Source organism: Paramacrobiotus metropolitanus, unplaced genomic scaffold, assembly GCF_019649055.1.
Source record: "Paramacrobiotus metropolitanus isolate TYO unplaced genomic scaffold, Prichtersi_v1.0 Parri_scaffold0000078, whole genome shotgun sequence".
In the NCBI taxonomy this organism is placed as follows: domain Eukaryota; kingdom Metazoa; phylum Tardigrada; class Eutardigrada; order Parachela; family Macrobiotidae; genus Paramacrobiotus; species Paramacrobiotus metropolitanus.
This window is the reverse complement of record NW_026570298.1, coordinates 531,387-554,618: the sequence shown is the minus strand read 5'-3', so window position 1 is coordinate 554,618 and position 23,232 is coordinate 531,387. Positions and strand designations below refer to the sequence as shown.

General features: G+C 43.0%; 3 protein-coding genes across 8 annotated transcripts; 2 read left to right on the top strand and 1 right to left on the bottom strand.

The window, feature by feature from the left end:
- Positions 1–5,815: 5,815 nt before the first annotated feature.
- LOC129595477 (uncharacterized) lies at positions 5,816–7,525 on the top strand. The gene is made up of 2 exons (XM_055492501.1): positions 5,816–6,150; positions 6,954–7,525. Exons 1-2 carry the CDS (start codon positions 5,944–5,946, stop codon positions 7,089–7,091), a joined length of 345 nt encoding a protein of 114 aa, XP_055348476.1. The 5' UTR covers positions 5,816–5,943; the 3' UTR covers positions 7,092–7,525.
- A 1,839-nt stretch (positions 7,526–9,364) lies between these two features.
- LOC129595460 (RIB43A-like with coiled-coils protein 2) lies at positions 9,365–12,033 on the top strand. 3 transcript variants are annotated; one of them, XM_055492479.1, is made up of 5 exons: positions 9,365–9,550; positions 9,652–9,733; positions 9,905–10,127; positions 10,454–10,694; positions 11,230–12,033. In XM_055492479.1, the coding sequence occupies exons 1-5, from the start codon at positions 9,431–9,433 to the stop codon at positions 11,671–11,673; spliced, it is 1,110 nt and encodes a 369-aa protein (XP_055348454.1). In that variant the 5' UTR covers positions 9,365–9,430; the 3' UTR covers positions 11,674–12,033. The 3 variants fall into 3 exon arrangements, with proteins under 3 accessions (XP_055348454.1, XP_055348455.1, XP_055348456.1); XM_055492480.1 differs by having other exon boundaries at positions 9,412–9,550; positions 9,645–9,733; XM_055492481.1 differs by having other exon boundaries at positions 9,415–9,550; positions 9,638–9,733.
- Positions 12,034–12,610: 577 nt separating this feature from the next.
- On the bottom strand, positions 12,611–18,326 carry LOC129595459 (P2X purinoceptor 4-like). Of its 4 annotated transcripts, none has more exons than XM_055492474.1 (10): positions 18,087–18,326; positions 17,931–18,023; positions 16,433–16,625; positions 16,297–16,368; positions 15,744–15,898; positions 15,606–15,686; positions 15,400–15,538; positions 14,337–14,467; positions 13,379–13,535; positions 12,611–13,281 (listed from the first exon to the last, which is right to left on the bottom strand). In XM_055492474.1, exons 1-10 carry the CDS (start codon positions 18,161–18,163, stop codon positions 12,790–12,792), a joined length of 1,590 nt encoding a protein of 529 aa, XP_055348449.1. In that variant the 5' UTR covers positions 18,164–18,326; the 3' UTR covers positions 12,611–12,789. The 4 variants fall into 4 exon arrangements, with proteins under 4 accessions (XP_055348449.1, XP_055348451.1, XP_055348452.1 ...); XM_055492476.1 differs by lacking the exons at positions 17,931–18,023; positions 18,087–18,326 and adding exons at positions 16,756–16,936; positions 17,176–17,283 and having other exon boundaries at positions 16,433–16,608; XM_055492477.1 differs by lacking the exon at positions 18,087–18,326 and having other exon boundaries at positions 16,433–16,608; positions 17,931–17,996.
- Positions 18,327–23,232: the final 4,906 nt, after the last annotated feature.

Sequence of the window (23,232 nt, the reverse complement as noted above, 5' to 3'; positions counted from 1 at the left end):
GTACGAAATGACCAGTTCTACGTGGCTTTTCTGGTCTTCTGAGATTGTCTGAATGCTCTGAAATCATTCTTGCTCTTGCCCTTGCCCTTGCTCTTTCCCCGTGGTGATTCGAATCTCACAGCGTGCGTATCCAAATGAATCCTCGTAGCAGGATAATTGGTAATTTCGTATCACAGATTTTATCCAATGAATCCCGGTGAATCGGGGTGCACACCGCGGTGAATCGAACCCCAAGCGTGTGTATCCAAGTGAATCTTCGATTGTTGCAAGATAATCGGTAATTTTTTATCAGAATTTTTAGCCAGTGAATCGCGGTGAATCGGGGTGCACACCGTGGTGAATCGAACCTTACAGCGTGTGTATCCAAGTGAATCCTTGTTGCAGGATAATCTTTAATTTTTTATCACAATTCTTCACATCACGTTAATTATCACATCACATCAATTTTCACATCAATTGTCACATCACGTTGGTGAAATCCGTAATACTCAAAACGAATTACTGGAATTCAAAAAGGTGTTGCAGGTGACCTTTTACATGCCATTAGAGTATACCCGCTTTATCTCCCTCTTTCCCTGTTTCTAACGTTTTAGCTAGCTACCGTATTCTGTTTTGTGATAATTTTGTTGTACAAGCTGTTTGTTAAATGTCAGTCCTCCATCGCACAACCCTCTCGCAAGGACAGCACCGGAAGGCAGCCGCATACATCCTGGCCATAAATCGTGGAAGCACCCGGTCACGCATATCCAGTGGTGGTCCGGGTTTCTTCGGTAAGAGTCACCAACCCTCGCTATTCACGATTCGTGACTCACGAATCAGGGAGAGCATTTGGTATCTACGCCTCTGCGGTGTTTCACACGAAAAACAAAAATTAATGCTGAAATTGATTAGGTGACAATTATTATACTGTAATACAATCTTACACACACGAGCATCGTCGAAAATTTTTCTAGTTCTTCGTGTGCGACAACACAGAAAACACGTGCGACAACACGTTTTCGTCTCTGGTGCACCAGAAAACTGAGGTGGTGTCACCAGAAAAGCAGCCTTTTTCCCGTTAAACACCGTCGTCCGTTGGCATCTAACGTTCATTGCATATATTCTGGTGACATAGTGACACTGAGCGTAGTCATGCAATATGTGCGCGTAAGTCGAATCAGCCAGTCCCTGTCGACTGATGGCTTGATCATTTTCCTGGTCGAACTTCGCCTGCCAACGCGTTGAGAAAATTTAATATAGTTCGTTCAGCGCACAAAAAATGTGATGTTCGACATTTAACATGATCGGCGGTCTCCCTCCGGATTGACTTGGGACCTGGGAGTATCACTTTTGATACCGGCAGCGAATCCTGTCGCGTGCCTATGGCGTGTACTTCAATAAAAACCCGTTACACAGAGCATCACGCCATCATCACGGTCAATAATTTCATCGTTCTGGGAAACAGATTTGACGAGTTCCTCGAGATCGTCTTTGTAGCTTCTTAGAAGGCCAACATCTTTCGTGATGAATGCGCCATTGGCATATTATGGAGCTCCTGATAACAACATCTTTTTATAAATCCAGATCATCTGGAAGATGCTGAATGCTGACATTACGCTTGATTGTCATTCCGCTTTACTGTGCTTTTAGTCGGGTGCTCGGGAGTGCTGCTGATTATTTGGATGCCCCATCTAGTGTGCACTATGCTATAGCTATGTTTGACGACGTTTCATTTGACGACGTTTGACGACGGCACAATTACCATTAAGCGTATAGGTGCACTGGTGATCGCTTTCAGAAAACAGGTATAATGTTAAGGACTGTGGGTGTGTCCGGTGCTCGTTTGCAAAGTTTTCCCGTTGAACACCATCGGGCCCATCAAAATAAAGCATGAAGGTGTAACGTTAACACCCAACAGCCCAGATGGACACAATGGCACATACGTACTCGTAAAACGCAGGACTAGATGGTCGCATACTCCCATACCCAGTCAATAAGGCAGTCATGCGTGTACTTCATAAAGATCGTTAGGTCTCTAAATGCAAGCGCGCGAACACTCTGACCAGTGTCAGCGGTCGGTCGTCCACCGGGTCTAAGCAGTCCGCGCTCAGTGGGCTGGGCTTCATCATGAAGCCGCGCAAATTTGATTATGGGCGTATCCACCAACTAATCCTGATTACCCTGCCGTAGATGTATCGGACGCCTTGGAATTGTGGAAGATTAACGCACGTCTCCCAGATCTCCCCGAACCAGCTTTTCGCAAAATACAAAGAACCTGCCGCTGTGCAATGTTTCACTGTCTGTACTGCTGGACATCTTCCGAGACGACGAGGTCAATCGGGCCCGTCTCCTGGCGCAGTCTACTCCGGAAGCTGGCATTTTGTTGAATGCCCTACCCTCGGCACACATCGGCAACCTTCTGGACGACGATACGGTCAAGATATCAGTAGGTCTAAGACTGGGCGTTACCATCTGTGAGCCTCATCCATGTGCTAAGTGCAATAAGCCTGTTGACGTGTATGGCCACCACGGCTTATCATGTTCTTTTTCTGCTGGGAGACACGCACGCCACGGTGGCCTGAATAGCATTGTGTGCAGATCGTTAGTTTCGGCAGGGATCCCAGCAAGTCTGGAGCCCCGTGGAACGTCACACACTTCGGCTCGCCGCCCCGATGGATGCACCACATTTGCCTGGAAACGCGGGATGTGCCTTGCATGGGATGTGACCTGCGTGGACACTGTTGCTTTGTCCCACCGGAAATCCACGTCGGTCACCGCAGGTTCCGCTGCCGCGCAAGCCGAGGTCAAGAAAGTGCATCTGTATGCGTATCTGAATGGCAGATACATTTTCGTACCGCTAGCGTTCGAAACACTTGGCCCATGGGGAAAGTCAGCTACCATATTGGTAAAAGAAATCGGCAAGCGACTACAACTTCACACAGGTGAACCTCGCTCCCATGAGTTCCTTCGTCAACGGCTGTCTCTGGAGATTCAGCGAGGTAACGCCACTTCCGTACTCGGAACAATGGAGGGAGCGATAGCGTTAAATGAGATTTTGTTACTGTGATTGACTTTTATTGATCTGTGTTCAGTGTATCGTACCTGTATTTTATGAAATAAAATTACAATACATCGTAAAGTGTTGTCCACATAATACCGGCGCCGTAGTCATCTAAGTAATTATGTACTTTACGGATGTTAGTTCAGCTACCGGAAGCTGAATAACTGCCGGCACAACCGTACCCTTTATTTGCCCCATCGCGGTGGCAACCGGATATATTGTGTACACTCACAGTGGGCCATCGACGATCTTGCAGTAAAAAAGGTTGAAGCCGCGCAAGATTTAACTGCCTACCGCCAGCACCAGCGTAGTATCGCCTCTCGCTTTCTCGGCGGACAGCCACCCGAAGAAAAGGGAGATACCCTCGGCCTTCGTTGAATCCTGACTACAGCGTCGGCCAAGGACAGGCGCCTCCGACGGACAGCGTACCTGAGAGACCGCTTCGTGACAGTGGATGTGGCGGCCGTCCGGGGACAGTAAGCTGGGCTGAAGGAAACGAATTTTCTCGCTGCGCGAGACGACCGGTCGAAGATGCCCCTCCATCGACACTGAATGCTCTAGCAAGCAAGCGGACCGGAAATTTGTTGCAATCTGGCATAGTTTCGAAAACCAAACGTGCCTATCGTAGGCGGATTAGCGACGCTGATGCGAGGCAGCGGCGCAGAGACGGGCCAGCTTCCGCGCCACGCGTTAATTGCTCTGCGGGAAGTCCATTGCTTGTCTGGGCTTGCAAGACGACTTCCGCACCGTTGTGCTGTCGCCGGATGTGGTCTACTACTAAATCCGTGTAATATTATGGGTTTTGTTCATTTACACACACATAGACGGTCTGAAACACACATAGACATTGGACAATCAGGTTTACGTTGTCGCTGTCCGGTGCTGCTTGGCACAAGTTCTTGGTTCTTCGTTGTTCATTAATATTGCATGGCGGGTAGACAGTAGACTAATAATTCCTAAAAAATAATTTTTAAACCAATCGAATTGCGTAGCACAAAAGAGAGTGCTTTAAGTTGGAGCAGCGGGATGCCGATTGACATTGGGATTGCATCTGACACAGTTCAGGATTTACCGTAATATGCAGGTGATGTCGTAGTGTAATTGCTTTTGCGAAAGCAAAATAATGGTGATTTGGTGCAAACTGTAAAGCAGTACGGCGAAAGATGCAAATGAACAAAATTAATTGATAGTATTTTTCTGTTAATTTTCATGATTTCTATATTAGGTTTAACAAGGGTATGCAGTGATTCATACTTTACCAAAAATAACGAAATTAAAAATAATTAGCCTCACAAAGCCGGATACACGAAAATCGGCCGTTTTACTTACTTAATGTATAATAGATTTTTCATTATACTTTTTTAACGCAAAGTTCAATTCAGATTATGCACAGTTATAATGCCCACATATGCTGCGAATTAGAGTACAAAAACATCAATCACGAAAATGCGTTTTGTTTTGTGAATTATTGCTAGAATTAGGATCACCGTACGTCGCGCTTGTCCGAAATCTCTTTTTCGCGTTAGCCTAACGTCATTCGACGGTAGTAAATAGAAACGCGGACGAAATGCTGGAGTTCCGCGCGGATGGTGTCATCCGCATCCCGAGTAGCGGGATGCTGGAAATTCCTTGCAAGAAAAATGCCAGTCGCCGCTTCCTTCCGGTTGCGCGGTAAAGCGGCCATTTGTGCCGGTGATAGGTGCTGTACAGCGTCATCTTCTGCGCGTTGCCATATATCGGCCACCGCGCGTAATACGTCGCGGCTCTCTAATCCACCTTTCGTGGCGATTACGCTATATTCCCAGTATTTGTTCGCTGTCCTTAATGAACACCGTATAATGATAAGTAATCCCATTAAGTATTCAGGAAAGTAGCTGCGATATCTCGCCGGTAGCGTTATAATAACGTAATAGTCGGCAAATTGCTGTACTTACCGTATACTCTGAAGCACTCGATATCACAAAACTGTAGCACCTATTAAATACACATGTACGGCCTACCAATTATCAGAGTTATCAAAATAAATTATTAAATTTATAGAAATAAAATTATTTAACAATTAATTTTATTAAAAATTCGAATTAGTTTTTACTGCATCCAATAATAATTCACCAGTTTACCGATATTATACGTACATACTTACAGAATGACGTACAACAGAGCGTTTTTATTAATCTTAAAATAAAATGCAGTTGCACAACTTGCACGAACGTGTTCCTCGGTCACGCTTCCTCGTGCAGAAAATTATTTCAGTCTATAAAATATTAAACCGCTTTTAATTATATGATGTAACGATACCCATCCTAATAATAGAATAATTTGTTTAATTAATTAATTTCCAAAGGTTTCTTATTGGAAATTACGTATTTTACCGGCAATAGAATTATTATAATTTTCAGTATTCAAAAAGCAAATGAAAATTGCGTGCCAGGCTAATTAGTACGTTGTACCCTGCCTGATAATTACCCGCGCGTGTACCGCGTAGATAACGTGCACAAAGGTGAACGCGACGCAACCTCCAATTCCCGACGCGCATGTACTCCCAGCGGAGCACTGCGCCACCCAACCCGCGCGCAACATCCGCCCCATTTGACGTGGCCATTGTATGGCAGCGATCGACGGCTTGTTTCGTCTAATTATCTATTAAACCTCCGCACAATGGGCAATCCCACCGAGATATCCCATACATACTTCCTGTTATTTTACAGCAAATGCTCTGTACACGCGCGTATATATAAACCGGTGCGGAATTATTCAGTTGATCCCCGTCTACATCGACATCGATATTATGACGTATAATTACATATAACGCATCATCCAAGATTCCGTCCCGTTTGCCGCACACACCGCTGTGATAATCGCCGGTTGGGTTTGGTTATTGGGCATTTTTTTTTAAATTTAGCATGGCTCAAAGTGTGACGGTGTGCTGTGTGATGGTGTTGTTGACCGCCGGGTGTCTGGTCAACGCGTCGCGGTATCTGCCCACGAAAAGGTCATGGAGTCCGGCGGGCAATGAGGAGATGATGGCGGGCGCGTACCGTGTGGAGGAGCTGGGACGACGCGGTGTACCGGTGTCGTATGTTAATTATCCGATGATCGGTGGCGATATGGTGAGTGCTGCAGCTGAAGTACACATGCAAGGCATTTTCATACATATATGTACAAGACGGTGTGACATATTTCATAATGCCTATTTCATGATGCACAATGAATGGCGAATTGATGGCATGTATTTTCTGTTGGATATAAAATACGTCGTTCAAAGACTTTTTTAATATAATAGTAATCAAATTTTATATGATGGTTTATTTTTCATGTTTATTTACATTTACTAGAAGTTTTATTTACTGTATTTCGGCTTGATATTTTTGTTTTCGCTACATTTAAACCTATGAGTCTGGAGTATAATTTTGATTTGTGCTAATCATCAGCAGAGCGATCGCTAAAACTTAGCTAATGTTTAGTGTAATTACAATAATAAATTAACTGACGCCGGAATTTTTGCCGTCATTCCTGTATGGTTATCTGCAAATTTGTTTTATTTATACATACAATTGTAAACAAACACCTTGTATTAGTACATCCTATTTTAATTTTTATTGCGTGCATGTTAGTTTGTGCAGTTGTTACAATGACACGGCAGTAAAAACACCATTTAACGAAGTATTATCGAATATATAAAACGCACGTGGGAGCGTACAAATAGGGCTTTATATTTTTATGTGAAAGCCGGTGCTTTCTTGTCCATTATCCCGAATATCGGTCGAGATTTAATTACCTACGTCAACTGGGATTTAGCGGATAGACAGACAACCTTTGCACATATTTCGCGTATTTATTCTGCAAAATAGTGAAAATATCGAAATCAATCCGCTGCTTTTGTACCCATTGTGTTGGCACTTAATCCCCACAGGATCTGGTCAACATGGACGACTACCCACCGACGGCCCTGACCGACATCCCCACGGTGTACGCGGCACGCGGCCTCCCGTCGCGACTACAGCCGGTGTCGGCCGATTATCCGCCGCCGCGTCGCTTCATTCTCCGATGAAGGACAACAACACCGCGTCAATCGTCATTACCTACACCGGCAAAACAACAACAACACACTATGTGTGACCTTTGCGATTTCTCTGTAACGATGCTGCGCATTAATCGAGTGATTATGTGTTTCAAACTGGGTTGTTATTGATCGGTAATGGGAGAGATGAAAGCGTTTATCAGTGTTTGTAATTACATAGCGATAGACAGTAGCGGGAATATTATATGTTTTGCACTTTTTCTGACGCGCTAATATAATATCCACTAGAGTAGATTAGAATGCCTGCTCACCACGGGAATGAATCAATATCACAGACTAAACAGAGTGCTGTTTCGCCAACCGGCATACAGGTGTCGTCCGCGATGAAGAGCAAAGTGTTTGCGTGCGGTTTTCTATTGATTAAACTGGAATAATCGGCATAATGATATGCCTTACTAACAGGACATGGCCAAGGTTAATTAACGGTGAATATGAATATTCAGCACGCATCAGTGAGAATGTTCTGCACAACGTGAAACTGTATTACGAGAGCATGTAGAGTACTGTTTCTACTTTCAACTAACCATAATACATGTATAGATATAACAGTACATACTACACATTATACATACCGTACGTATCTGTACATAAATTTTATCGTTGCGCTTATGCTATGCCAGGTGTCACTGACAGAAAAAAGTGTAGCAGTGAACGGTAATTGTGAACTGGTATTTGCATTTATCTGTACATGCGTCCACAACTTATAAACTTATAGGTACTCGCGCGAGTGCGTAAGTCAGTAGAAGTATTACAACATCTGGATAAAAGTGCATTTTTTCTAAATAATGTTATTTTCGTATTTTAGTGCAGTCTTTCTTTATATGCTCCGACGTGGACAATAATATAAAGAGGATGCATACACACTCACCCATCGCCGGTAATACAAAATTTTGTATTCCGGCCTACTTATCCTCCCGCCTTCTTATACACTATCTGTACTTGTGCTCGTAATTTTGCACGCCGGTGTTATAAAATTTAATTCATAAACGTTGCCGGTCTGCGACGTCCACGAATTATCATCCATGCGTGCTCTTTACTTACTGGCACGTATGTGGGGATACCCTCCCAGTCTGGACGTGTTAGAAAGGTGACCTTGCGCGGGTAACAAGAATACCGAGTTTCTATGCTGGAAACCATGCAAGAGCATTAAAATAATGAGACTGGCAGAAGGTTACGTAATTCTACGTTTTGTTGCCTGATTCACGGTAGCCGGGGTACCTGTAGGTCTACTATACACTGCAGTGATATGGAATAAAGGATTAAAAATTTATTTCATGGTGTGGTTATCAGCTACGGCTTACGGGTAGAGTTTTAAGCACCAGATTGCGAAATATCACAGAACAAGGAAGCAGCATTCAGACCGCGTCAAAACGTGGAACGGTCGAACGGTAATTCTTGTGCTGAATAATTTCTCTTTGATTGTACTTGGAGAAAACAAGTAGAAGAGTGTATACACGTTGAAATGTGGACAGAACTTGTGTTTTTCCCATAGACGCAAATGCTTACAGTAACCTTGCGAAGCGTCTCATCCCAGATGACACAATAGAGCCGAAATCACACCTCATTAGCGATTGTGCCGTTGTCAATTTGCCCTCTGCTTTTCAATCCTAAGCGGAGCTAGAAATCAAAAGGCGTCGCTCTCCCGCAGCATCCTTCATCCGCGCGTCCAGTTCGCACAGAAAACTTTATACATGCTGGGCCTACTACAACAGTCTCAAAAGCTAAAGGAGCAAACATAAACTCGTTGGATATAATCTACAATATTCGTACAATTGCAATATTGTACGTAATGTACAACTTCCGGCGTGTATTGCACAAACTACGGTATTGTTGTACAGTACGATAACTGTACAGCTACCGTACGTAGTTGTACAATATATTGTGCGATATGCACCTGTGTTAATCCAGTGAATATCGACCATGAAGCCTGATGATCCCTTTCTTTAAAATCAATGTTTACAGCGAACAAAAACTGACATTTTTGCATTGCAATACTTTTAATAAATCGCACAAGTTCAGGTACAGAAATTACATGTAATTCAAGTGCAGGAAAATAATAAAAAGTACTTTAATAATACAAAAATAATTATTATCAATAAATAAATTAATTATTGCCGATTTTTGATAATAATAATAAGAAGGTAAATTAAAATTAACGCTGCTTGCAATTATTCGCGTTCACATAGCAACACGCATAAACCGCGGTGTGCATGCAAAGGAGCAGCGCTAAGTAAACACGATCAACGTACACTGATTTGTGCAAGACTGACTGACTGTTGACCAAAAACAGAAAGGATTATACACTCAAAATGTCTTACTTTTTATCGTTACCTGTGGATGACAAATATGAGAAGAAACTGCAGCACAAGAAGCATGTGCTAGCGGAACGTGGAAAGGTCATCTTTAATCCCGTCCGTGCCAAGCAAGCGGTACGTGCACTGCTGCAGTCGTAATTGAGTGTCGTAAAAAAATGCTTTAAACGGGCTGTTTCGGATGGGAAAATGCATTTTTCATAGTTTTCAGTCTGCAGTACGATGTCGCGGAGATTCAGCATCAAATTGTCGACAAACGCCATCGTCAACGAGGCGAAGCGATGCGCGATTTGGCGTTCGGTGAGTCGGTATAAATTAATTTTTAGGGTCGAGCAAAATAATTTAATTTAATAAATTTTCTTTTAATCAACGGGAGTGAATTTTTTCAAAATAATATCCGCAGTTTTGTATACAGAAAATTGTTTTTACTAGAAAGAACAATTTTCAAAAAAAAGTAATTTTCGTTGGCAGATCAAGCCGCTCACCGATTAGACGCCGCGCATCATGCCATCATACAGAAAGAACATGAGTACAAAAAATTTGCCAACTCACAACTGGACCAGTATCGCAAGCTGTTCCAGAGGAAAGAAGATTTGGCCAGCTTCGAATTAAACGATCCGCATTGGCTGAAAAAGCAGCGACCCATCGGCGCCGACGGGGACTTTTCCGCCTATGGACCGTCCAGTGTCGTGACGTCAGTGGTCAATTTGCATTAATTAATAACTGACAACGAGCAGCCAAATAAACATCGAATGAAACAAAATGATTCATTATTTTTTCGGGATCTTAAAAATAACGTATTTTCTATCCAATTTTTAACTGATACAAAACAGTAAATCAATACAGATTAAACTATTTTTATTCAGAAGGTAATTATTATTTATTACATGATGGAAATCGTTTTTATTTGTGATTTTAGTCATGTTATTGGCTTATCTTATTACTGCTGAAAGTGTTGGTGTTTTGCTGCACATACGGTTTCCGTTTTGGGAAAAGATCGTAATTTCCCGTTGTGTGTAGTTTCGACGGAGAAAAGCTGCGCACACCGAAAGAAATCGAGCTTCGGACCCGGAAGCAGCGCGATGATTTGGGGCGGCAGTTGGATGAGAAAAGAACCCGCCAGGATCACGAGCGCAACGTCAACAGCAACCACAGCGCCGAGTTCCTGGCCCAGCAAGCCCGCTTGGACGCCATCGACCGCGCCACGGAGGACCTGCAGAAAGCGACGACCTTGGCCACACGTCGCTACAACGAAGCTCTGGTAATATTATTAACCGTTCATACGTACGTCAGTACGTATAATACGTACTACGTAACTTCCAGTTCTGGTTTCATCGGAAGACTGTTTTTAAAAAAAACCCATAAAGAAATTTTCAAAAATTAAATTAGTGACCTTTCAAGTCTGAATTCCACCAAACCGCTGTGCAGACTACGTAGTACGTACAGCTAACGTCTGAAGGTCACTCTGAACTCCGACTTGAGCCGTCTAACCTTTCCATTATTAAAATCATCCATTATGGGCGCTTAAACGCCAATTTTCGAACTCTGGAAAATCCAGGTGCCTTAATAAATTTAAATATTAGTGACCTTTCCGATTATTAGACGACGTTTGCTTCTCTGCCATATATTACGTTAATAAATGAAAACTGGTGACCTTTCGGCTACAAAATATTCTGGCAAACTACGACCCGCTATCTAAAAGCTTACCGTGACTAGAATAAGTTAATGAGTGACCTTTAAGCTAATCAATAAACAACATATCAAACTACCGGCGACTTAATTTATTAACCTTTCAGTTAGCGACCCAAGAGGACCACAAACGTCGCTTCCGCGAGCAAGAACAGGCCGACGCCGCCGCCCACGTCAATAACGTCCGCAACGGCGCGCTCTTGAACGAGGTCAGCGTGCATGCGCGCGACTGGCGCGGTCTGTCGCCGGCGCAGCTGGACGCCGTCTACGCGCAGCGCGATCAACAGGTGCACGAGCGCGCCAATGCGCGGTTGCAAGAGCGCCAAGAAGACTACGTGTGGGACAATTATTTCCGCAATGTCGAGAACCAGGTGAAGAAAGAGCTGCTGGCGCTGGAGGAGGAGCGCGCCGCGGTGCGCAGGAATCTCGACGCGCTTAACCAGAAGATGGCACTGGAGAGGAAGGACCGCGAGGAAGTGGAGCTGATCATGAAGAACGGGGCGCAGCCCACGCCCGAGTGGTTCGATAAGTTCGAAAGCGATCCACGATGAGCGGCGACCTTTCCAATAATAAATATTCAGTAAACTAATTCGTTACTTAATAAACGTTCTCTTATAAGAGAGCGTTTACCATCGATGATCGAGGTTAATTATTTTTAAATAATTATTGAGAATTAAATAATCTTGATGGTGCGGCATTTTACGTCAGCGATGATCAGGAGTGAACAACTATACGTCTCTTCATCTCTATTATTAGCTAGATATAATTAGGCTGTCAGTTGGTATTTGGAGAAGCACAGTTAAGAAGACGTTGACTGTGTTATGCTGTCCAAGATTTTAGCCTTGAATGATTAATGTCATCGAAAGTTGAGTGGCCAGAGTGGGTCACCGCGAAGCAGTTGTTCTTGTCGAAGTGCCAAAAATATATACTTATCATACAATATGACGTCATCTCAGTAAGCTAATAATTATATGAATACTGATTATCTGTGCCAGAACTTCGGCCCCTGTCCTTTGAGGCAAAGGATCTCGGCTTCTACTTCACCAATTTTGTTGCTCTAAAGTACATCAAAATTCTCTAGGTGTAGCGGTGGATCCAAGATTGTTGACATTTTGCCAAAATCATTTGTCTAGGTCCAGTGGTCAATCATAAGCTTGTTACCATGGACGCGATAAGAAATGCATACTGTTCTAATACATGCACAATTTGACCCAGAACAGTAGAAATATCTGTGCTCCTCTGCAACGTATGTACAGTATATCTAAAAAGGCAGTCCATGTTTCGATTAACTTATGTACAGTGTGTCAGAATAATTATTGCTAAAAATACGTACTGGTTTAGTGATATTATGACAGTTTGTAAACATTCGGAAATCTAGACATACTTATTCTTATAGTCATCAGCCAATATTCATCCGTGCTCGGCTTGTTATGATTATAATCTGGTAGAGAACTGTAGATGATCTCCTGCTAAATGTCGTTTATTTTTATCATTTTGTGTACTAGTATGCGCAACCATAACAATTATTCTCAGTAAGCAGTGTATCACAGATTTTCATTTAACCGTCGTCGAAAACTTTGGCGGAGCGACTCACTGAGCAAAACCTTTTTTATTGTGGAACAGAAATTCGTTCATTACATTCTGGCCAATCAGGGAGCTTCGAGGTACTACACCGTAGTTTCACGAAGGAGTTCCACGTCGTCTTGATCAATCGTGTCGGGATTGGTGGTGTCCGAGGGTGGTTCCTTGTCTTCCGATTCGTCTTTTTCCGGTTCCGGGTCGTCGGCGTAGACAGTAATAGCACGCGTCCATGGTGCGTCGTCCGGTGCGTCAATAACCGCGGGATCCTGGTCGCCGGTATCGATACGCGTACGAAGGACGTCTGTTGCTGTCCCGTCGTCCGGTCGGCTGATCGCCGGCTCCTCGTCCCCGGCAACGATGCCGGCGACGTGCGAATGCAGGGACCCCGATTTCCCATCGTCCGGTGGGTTGGTCAGCGAGTTTTTGTCGTCGACGTCGACACGGATGGTCCGCGACCACAATGTTTCATTTTCCGGTTCGCCCGCGTCGCCGGCATCAACAGTCGTGGCGTGCGAGTGAAAGGCCCGGTCGTCCGGTCCCACGCAGTGGTACAGCATGAAATCGCACAGTATCGTCGCCTGCCAAAGAGATTACAAGATTAACCGGTGAGACTAATGGTGTAGATTCCGTAGCATCCAAACAGCCATTAATCACGAAGAACGAAGTTATGTTTACCACGCCCAGTAGGCCCAGACCCGAACCGATATTGATGGTGGTCTGGACAAGGCTGAATTTCCGTGCCAGGGCGTCCACGTTGAAGACGATGCGGATGCCGGTGTGCTTGTACAGATAGCGCGTCCAGACGCCGTCTTCTTCCCAGTAACCAGTCCGCCTAACAAATTAGGTACCTTAAAATCCATTTATTAACATGTTTAGAACGATCGTGTTCTGTAATTTTTACTGATTCCTTTGCAGAAGTTGCACATGTAATGTAATACATTTTATGTACAGAGTACAAGCTTGTCCGGTAATTTCTGACGAATCAATACAGCGAATTTTATAAATTTACGGGTTACGCGTAAATCGCTACTACGGCGCGCCACGCCACAATGTTTAAGCACGTAACTTGCATTTGCTTGGCTGGCGGCTTGGTGCACGCCAAATATTTTAATGATAATGATCGTAATTGCCTGGCGGAAGGCGGCTAGAAATTGGTCTGTGCAGTAAGGGACAATCTAGCTCCGGAGCGCATTTACGTGATGCGACAAACGTAGTGACGTGGCCATCGTTTTAAGCGCAAATTTCGCGCTAGCTGTACCTTTACGTAGGAAATTACCAGACAAGCTTATACATGTAATATACGAAATATACGTTATGTACATGTAATGTACGAAATATACGTTATGTACATGTAATGTACGTTACGCACATGTACAGTAAACTCTGTGAGCTTGAACAACTGCGAAAATTGAGTAACTGCGAAGATTGAACGACCGTATAGGAACCGGCGCGTCTCGTATACTGCGAAGACTACTGCGAATATTGAACAGCTGATTACATTGAACACTTTAAAGGAACCGTAGGTAGGTGTTGAAATTACACAGGTTTTACTGTATGTGCGTAATGTAATGCGTGTATTTTAATACTGTTTTTCGCAATTATCTTTTTGCAGCAGTTTTGTAGTATACCTTACCGGTGGTTCCATCCGGGAACGATAACGCCCTCTTTCTCGTCAAGTCGGCGGAATGAATACGTCGGCATGCAGTGGTAGATGTGGAAATCCAGATCGCAGTCCCATTTAATGCCGAAGCTTAGTATGGCGCCCTGTTGGTACAAATTTAGAGTAAACTGCAAATACATATCTACCTAAAATTTTCGTATACGAGGTACTTGTACATTTCCATTAAATAAAAAGTTAAGTAATACGGCGAATTGTCAGTGGCCACATCAGTAAATTAATCTTCATTTTTAACATTTAATTTTTGTCAGTTTTTACAAGAATTCAGGATAATTAATTATACAGATACATATAATTATACAAATAAAGATTTTTTGCTGGGTATAGGTTCGTTTATTGCCTTTATTAAGCTGTTCTCTGTTCGGTCAACTTCGGCGGCTGACGATAACAAAACTGCAAGCAGAGGAACGGAATCTAGTTGACCAAAGAAAGTGCTTTCGCACGCAAGTCAATCATGAGAAATTTGTGCGGGGGATCAGCAGAGCATACCGATGCTGTCATAAAACATTCACGCTACGATCATGAACAAGCTGTACAGCTGCCAAGGCACGAACACACCACCGAAATACACACCCAACATCATGGCAGCATGTGTTGTAAAATTGCTGAAAATATCCACTTAGCAGGTATAGTACTCGTACCCCGACAGCGTGCGTCTCTGGATACTGTAAACATACTGGATGATGGTTAACAGTTAATTATCCAATGTGTACGGCTTGATTTATTTGTCAAGTGCTCCGGCCAAAAACTCTCATATTTCATCACGGAAATGCGATACATATCGCGGATATAATTGCCGAATATTACGTGCTAATAACCTGCTAGAAGCTAGATAAGGAAAACTCACAACTGTTTTTTGGAGCATTTGTCGAACGGAGAAATTTTATTTTTTATTCTTACAAAATATCTTAAAAATATCTATATTTATTAAATTAAACATTAACGTAATTTGAAAATTTCTTTCATTTATTAGTTATTTGTTTAAGTATTATTTTAACCGGTAGAATCAGTGACTTACATGCGAGGCCATTTCGCTGTAATTTTCCCCAGCTTGTTTGATAATATAACCCAGATTAAAAGCCGGACAATGCGGATCCGTGGCGTTGTTATATGAACAGTTGGCTACGTAGCTTTCGTCCAGATCACCAAAATTTCTCCTAAATATTTCCACAACGCTCGGTATAAAAATCGCAGATGATTCCCAGGGATTCTTGAAACCGTTACCTTCTTATATTAAAATCCGGGAAGACGATGTAATTCTTAACCAGAAGAACCAGCTCCTCCCCTCCAACTAACAGCGCCGTACTATAAATACGTCGCTGTGCGTAGAGTAAGAAATAATTTATTTACGAAAAAGGTCACCTTAGGGTTTTATTCTCCAACGGACACCATGCTGCCACATTGCACGTTTTGGTGGCGTTGTTACACTGACCAGTCGTGAATCCATGGCCCAGATGGATCGACCGCCCGGGTAGGCAGTCCGCATGGCTGATGCAGTTGGCTCCGGAATTTTTTAACTGCAAAAATCTTGCCATATGAAAAAATACTGTCTTGTCGTTCTCTGCGGTTATCGGCCAAAGGTACTGGCCATGGCTAACTACCGTAAGTTAAATTAATCAAATACTTTTTCATTTTTATCTTTATTGTTTTTTATTAATTATTCCAGTACTATTTCGTTGGTTACTTGCTCTGTTTTTTTTTAAATTTTTATTTATAATTTGTGCGGTATTTATCAAACGGGTGCACTGGTTAATATTAATATTAAATCCAATGTCATGTGTTTTTGCTTTTGTTAGCTGGAACATTTTTTGCTTTTCGTTCATACTGAGTCATTTTATTCCTTTTCTAATATAATCGTTTTCTTATTTTTAAACTTTGATCGATAAAATTTCAATATTATGGGTAAACTGCGTACCTCAGGGCAGACACTCTGTACTTGCTTGGGTGTGGCCATTACCTTGGTGGTGATAAAAAGAGCGCTGTTTTCCTGCAGACATGAAATTATATCTGTGCTTGTACAATATCGTGGGATATAGGAAAGGGCCACCAACCAGTGCTGGCACTACGGTATCCACGGAATCCCACACGCTACCCAGCGATCGGTCAAGCAGATTTCGCGTGTCGTCGATGGCTAAATCCGCGAGATTGGTCCGCGAATTGATGTGTAGGCCCATCACATGGGTCACCACGCTGCTTTCGCCTTCTTCCGTGCTCTGGTAGCCTTTCTCTAGTATGAACACCACTCTGTGAAATCGGAGAATGATTAACCGATCAAAATATTCCTTTAAAATTAAAATAAAACACCGCAATTACATACGGTAATAATGTGATTACAGAGTAGATATACGAGGACATTTGGGTGCTGTGAACATACCCTGCACGATTAGGTTGCGATGAACAGCCGGCTAAATTAATGGCAGTCGATTGCCTCAACCGTGTATGCCATCCTGGGCGGCTGGCAAACCAGCCCGTAATGTTACGAAATTGGTCGCATCCACGGATTTTAAACAGATTTTCTCCATAGACTGGGATGCTAACTTCAGATGCGTGTCATTCTTGATTTTGAAAATGAAACTGTTCAAGTCATATACCAAACGACAGAAAATTAACTTTCACGATTTTTGAGACCAAAGAAGTTGTGGTTTGTGGCAAATGAAACAAGTTACAGCCATTTTAGTTTTCTCGTAGACTTAGCATACAGTTCACGATCAAAGGTCCCACGCGGCGATTCTATGCTGTGTCTACGAGAAACTTCAAACAGCTGTAACTTGTCTTTCACGCCATAAACTGCAACTTGTTTGGTGTCAAAAACCGTGAAAATTAATTTTCTGCCGTTTGGTATATGACTTGAACAGTTTCATTTTCAAAATCAAGAAAGACAGGCATCTGAAGTTAGCATACCAGTCTATGGAGAAAATCTGTTTAAAATCCGTGGATGCGACCAATTTCGTAACATTACGGGCTGGTTTGCCAGCCGCCCAGGATGGCATACACGGTTGAGGCAATCGACTGCCATTAATTTAGCCGGCTGTTCATCGCAGCCTAATCGTGCAGGGTATGTTCACAGCACCCAAATGTCCTCGTACGTTTAATACAAATAAGATAAATTATTAAGATAAATACGTACGTATAATATAAATCAAGAACTTATTATAGCTTTTACGCTATAGTAAGTTCTTGGATAGATATATAACATGCAAATCAAGACCCTAAAGGTCACTGACCGGAATATTTATATTAATGGAAAATTACTGTACAGTTCTGCATGAACCTTTATTAATTACGTACGACTTGTATTTGCCGTCCAATATACTAAAACAGTGAAATTAAAATATCTTTAAAAAATATCTAAGAAAATTACAAATCAAAAATTTACTAATCACAATTAAGAATTAAAAAATCAAATAAAAAAATTTTAAAAAAATTTTCAAAAATGAAACCGAAGAAATGAATACCAAATGAGCACATAAACAGCACGATATTACTGTACAATTTATTTTTTGTACGGCGGAAAATTAACAGAAGACTTGGGCACTTGGGCCAACTTACACGATAACATAGGCAATAATGCTGCCTTGAAATAGACGATTGCACACGGCGATCCATGGCGACTTAAACCGCACCGAACGCGCTGTTTCGTATCTGCAGATAAGCAATGCAGTCAGTCACAGGGACACAGTACTTTATAGGCAGCACATTTCGTACTTTGTAAAGATATCCGCAGCACCGTGGCGGAAAATCCGGGAGCAATGCGGCTCACGATCCAGTAATTTAAGGAGCATGGTGCCGGTGAGCAGTGATCAAGTCAAACATTTTTAAGCCGCGCTATAAGTCAACGGCAATACGCTAACTGTCAGCGCATGCGATGAAGATGCGCGGCGTCGACAGCCGGAGATTATACAGATGCTACCCAGCGCCAGGATCAAGATAGTCAGGACAGTTGTGATCCGATTTGATGGGAGCGTATGTGTGTCTTTATTTACAGCGGCGCGGTGCATCCATCATCCAGCCCGGGTGCATCCGTGCACGGGAGATTTCGATCGCGGTTTCTTGTTGCTGTTGCTTGCATAACGGGTGGCACATATCCATTCGGTATGCGTACTGTACGTACGCTGGTTCCGTATTGTGCGATGACGGCTTTTTATTAATGCGATTTTATAATGATTTATAAGTAGACCAAGACAAGTTTACAAGCGGGACCAAGACAAGTGCTGAAGTTAGTGCAGTTTACACTATTTAGCCACTTACGTCACAAGACCACTGAACACGTGCCGTTAAGCGTCAATGCCTTATTCTGATTGGTCTCCTGGTTTTCACAAGGGAAAACGTTCCAGGCGACTACCAGCGCCCATGACTTATGAGTTTGCCGAATCCGATCGTTCGTTTATGTATGGAAAGTACTTCTAATTTTCCAGTACGTCCTTTTTATTTCTGCCGTATCCCACGCGTGTACAGATACAGTTTGATGGTAGTAAGTATATGTCTTTCATGTACCTCGCATACCCTCTATTCTATGTACTAACAATAAGAAACCCACGAAAACAAAGCAGTCTACGAAAATTAAGAGGATACACAGTGGATGTAAAATGGATGATGTGAGGATACTGTAGGATTCTGAGTTAAAAAGAATGACCATATTAACAAGGGGAATCATGTAAGATTGTACGTGCTGAATTTCAAATTAATGGTGTTTGCATTCGTTTCACCTTTAAGGGGACCACTATGAGATGACTTTTCGTTTAATAAGTTTCTAATTTTAACATCAGCTTGTAGGGAATTTTTCGGGCTTCCAGAGAGTGTGTACCAATACGATATCGTAAACTGTGATCATAAGTTATTAGTAAAAAAACATGACCGGGTCAGCAGCGGCGTAATAAATGCAGTGATGTTATCGGCTAGCCATGGCCAGCCACATGGCAGATATGTCCCAGAAGATCTCAGACAGAACACCTGATGCTGTCCTCTGGCCGGAACAAACACATTCTTCCCTCTCAAGCTATGTCCTGTCTGATCTCTTTCTGCAAGCGCGGGCATGGGTAGCCGGCTCTGGCACACATTGCTGCCGGTCAGTCAACAAGCCCTCCATTCAGCTGACGTTTTCCAAAAACTAGTTAAAGGGCTTTAAAAATCGATAACTTCATTGTAAAACTTGCTACACTTTCCAAATGGGCATCAGATAATGTGTTATTTTCTAGAAAGCTTATATACCGACACTCCGCTGTAATCCAACAAAGCATGTTTGAATAAACTGAAAAAAACACTTTTTAAAAAGTGTTTTTCTCAATTTTTTTGTAAACTAACAACATTTTTTATTAACATGTTGGAGAATATAAGCTTTCCAGGCTAAAACACATCCAATGATGTGTATTGCATCTCATTCGTAAATACTTTCTCATTCAACTTTTGATTCCAAAGTTTTTTCTTTGTTTCTTGAATAGCTCTGTCTAGACAGAGCGCAGACAAGATCGCAGCACACCATTGTGTGGCGAAACCTTTTGCGCATGCAGTCAGAACAATGGCAACAGTGTTCTTTCAGTTGTTTTAAACTTATTCATGTTTTCCCAGACCCACTTTCATCTCATAGCCCTCCCCTTAAAAGCCACTGTAAACTCACAGTATTCTAAGTGTACAGACTCTATCCACAGTCATCAACGCATCCTGCAGTCTGCACTCTGCAGCTTCATTGCGGGTTATAAACAGCATCAGTATCCTAATGTGCATTGTATCCTTATTGTATATCCTTATCCTTAATGTATCCCACTTGTATCTTGATACATGTTGGTTTGCGTAAGCGTTTGTTAACCATGTATTGCTCAGTTTGCATTACTTTATTCACCTGTGGTACAACATCTTAATCAATAATTAAAAACATCAGTTTTTACAACATAAAAACTTCATTAAACTTTTCCGCTCCTTCCATTGTGCCCAAAACTGAAGCCGCATTTCCTCGTTGAATCTCCAGCGACAATCTTTGACGTAAATATTCATGGGAACGCTTTTCTCCTGTATGCTGCTTTGCTCAGTCGTTAGGTAGCATCTTCGTACAATGATATTGCATAATGGTACAGTAGCCGGCTTATATACAGAACAGTATGTAGAGATTTTTTTACTTTTTATTTGGCGGTATACAAAACTCACACTATTTTTCTATCATAATAAAGATGTACTTAATCCACAGCCTCAACCGACAACAGAAACAGACGGTCTAATTATACAGAACATCTCATATAAATTAGCCGATGCTGGTGCTGTTTCCATGACGGGCGCCGCATTTCCGCGTTGAATTTCAATGCTGAACCGCTGGCGCAGATACTCAATTGCCCGTATCTCGCCCGTTTCTTCGTACCCGAGCTCGGTGACCATGCGAGAGGCGTCTGGTCCCAAAGGTCCGAGTGTCCGAGGCGTCTGGTCCCAAAGGTCCGAGTATAGATTGAGAACGCAGAGATGTGAACTTGTAGATACGATGTGAACTACAGTAGCACAGCGGATCTGTTACGTTGGAACTGCTTAAGAAATAAGAACATACTATTTATAGATATTCATATTATCGTAACAATCTTGATATAATTGTCTTAGATTTCTCAGTGGTGTCGCAGTATAGAGTTCTCCTGTAAGCGCACCTGTGCTACACCTGTGCAGGTCGACGATGACCTTTATGTGTTACCTATGTGTCCCTATAACGATTAGGCAACGCACCCGTATGACAGTGACCTTTATTCAATATAAACAACTATGCCCACAATAACAATGCTAATGCTAGGTAATCCAGGTGTAGGCTGGTAGTCGAGTGGTAGACTGCTGGTGGACTGCTGTCGGACTACTGTCTGGTACGGTGTGGAGGGGTGCTTTACAATATATGGTCCTGGTCCGGATGGGCTCGGCTGCCATGGGTGGGGCTGGTGTGGCGACAAGCCAATGACAGAGTGCATGACGGCATGATGATGTAATATGCGGTCAGCGTGATGCCATATGACCGCGCAGGAATTTGCAGGGCATACCTGCACGTAGGCTTCCGGTGACTAATGGTCATGCGGTGCGACTAAAGACGATGTCGTCACAGTGGAATCCACGAGGGATACATAAAGGGTACTTCTAGTATTGGAAAAATACGGTAGGATACAAGATGCTATGGTACTTCACATACGTACTTGAAGTACTTTACATACAAGCCAAAGTAGAGGCCTTGAAAAATGTAACGTGCACCAACCGGGCCATAGACAACGTTGGGCGCTATTGCAGGATGCGGCGGGATACTGTGGATACAAGTCAGGGAAGGTGCCCAGAAAAAGTGATACCGTTTACCAAATCGTCCTAATCTATAGATCCCGTAGTCAACGTAGCTACAATGCGCACTTGCAGTTCCGTGTATCAGCGTGCAGTTCCGCGCGGATATCGATCTGTTCTTCGCCACTGGTAACCGATGAATTTCATCGTGACGCGCTCTACTGCGCGTCATACTGCAGGTGCCGATATACGGATCTGAAGATCCAAGATATTGGAAATCACAGAGAAAGCACGTTTTCATTCTATTTGATTATACTTTTTGAAATGTTTCGTCTTAAGAATGGAGGGCTAAAATATGGGGTAGATGCTCGCTGAGGTTGTGTGTCGTAAAATACTAGGTGTGCGGCGAAGACCAGCGAGCTGTCGATTTCCGCGGAAATCGCTCTTTCGATGGCCCACTGCATGGCTTGGCGGCCAAATATCCCAGGAACCTCGCCGAAGATGTGCATCTTTGGCCAGGTTCCCGTGATGTTGGCTTGACTGCTTCAGTATACAGACTGTATGTACTTAATGGATGTCGCTCAATCTCGGTGTCACATCAAAGTGGATAAAACCGCGATTAACGGGTATGACGACGAAAAAATTTGTTTGTCAGTGCAATGTTGTAATTCGCACCATCGCAATTCCAGGATTCCAGTCAAATCAGTGCAATAGATCCCCGGTTAAAAAAGAACTGAAGCTCGATTCAGCTGGGCCTTGGAAAATGGAAGGCGCTCAGCCAATAACTGGATAAACTCCAATAGCTATGAAAAGAAACTGTAATCTGTAATTGTGGCCGCTCTGGGTTATAGGACGACAACAGAGGACCTTAAAGAGAACCTAAAGTAGGATCCTGATCTTTAAAAAGAAACGGGCTGCTCTTGGCTAATTGAAGATACCGAGTAGGCGTTAACGACTGGACGGAATTTTTGTTTAATTGCCGAAAAGGGATGCGAATCTTGTGGTTACGGTAAGTTCATCCTATTACGCAAGTCACTGAAGACAAAATCGGCCTGATGTTGACGTCTATTATTTGGACCGGCAACGGGAACAAAGTCTGGATTTCATCGACCCAGAAGGGTGTGGGCGTATGTTCGTCATTTAGCAATCAGATAATCCTTTATCAGATAAAGTATTAACTGCTTGCGCTACACAAAATGATAACGTGGGATACCTACGTCATCGTAGGGTATCATCGGATGATCGGGTACAAAGCAGTAATCGTGTATCGTAAAAAAAATGGTTGACCACGGGAAAAGCCTGCTGGTAGAACACTCCTCGACAATTATTCCTGCTGCAATATTTCTGGCGGGCGCAATTTCACCGGTTTCCAAAGACGGTTTTCAGGGCAGCTCCACTGTCGAAAGAGTTGGAACCATTGTCAGATGGAAGGAACACCGTGGTTCGTTCCCAGGAAAGCGCTGTTGTGTTAACGTTGAATCAAGATCCAAGCGCCCCAAATGCAAGCAAATGTGTCGCCACACTCGTCCATTGAGTTAGAACGCGATGTCGTTATTAGGAAATTTCTTTTGAGTAACATGAAGATCCGGAGGTATTTACATACGCCTCCGATCCTGATGATGCTCAA

Coding starts and splice junctions, on each gene's coding strand:
- LOC129595477 (XM_055492501.1), top strand. CDS start 5,944: ATGGCTCAAAGTGTGACGGTGTGCTGTGTGATGGTGTTGTTGACCGCC. Junction 6,151..6,953: donor CGATGATCGGTGGCGATATG/GTGAGTGCTGCA, acceptor TAATCCCCACAG/GATCTGGTCAACATGGACGA.
- LOC129595460 (XM_055492479.1), top strand. CDS start 9,431: ATGTCTTACTTTTTATCGTTACCTGTGGATGACAAATATGAGAAGAAA. Junction 9,551..9,651: donor CCGTCCGTGCCAAGCAAGCG/GTACGTGCACTG, acceptor TTCAGTCTGCAG/TACGATGTCGCGGAGATTCA. Junction 10,128..10,453: donor GGACCGTCCAGTGTCGTGAC/GTCAGTGGTCAA, acceptor CGTTGTGTGTAG/TTTCGACGGAGAAAAGCTGC.
- LOC129595459 (XM_055492474.1), bottom strand. CDS start 18,163: ATGCTCCTTAAATTACTGGATCGTGAGCCGCATTGCTCCCGGATTTTC. Junction 15,899..16,296: donor TACAGAGTGTCTGCCCTGAG/GTACGCAGTTTA, acceptor AGATTTTTGCAG/TTAAAAAATTCCGGAGCCAA. Junction 15,687..15,743: donor TTGGAGAATAAAACCCTAAG/GTGACCTTTTTC, acceptor ACGTATTTATAG/TACGGCGCTGTTAGTTGGAG.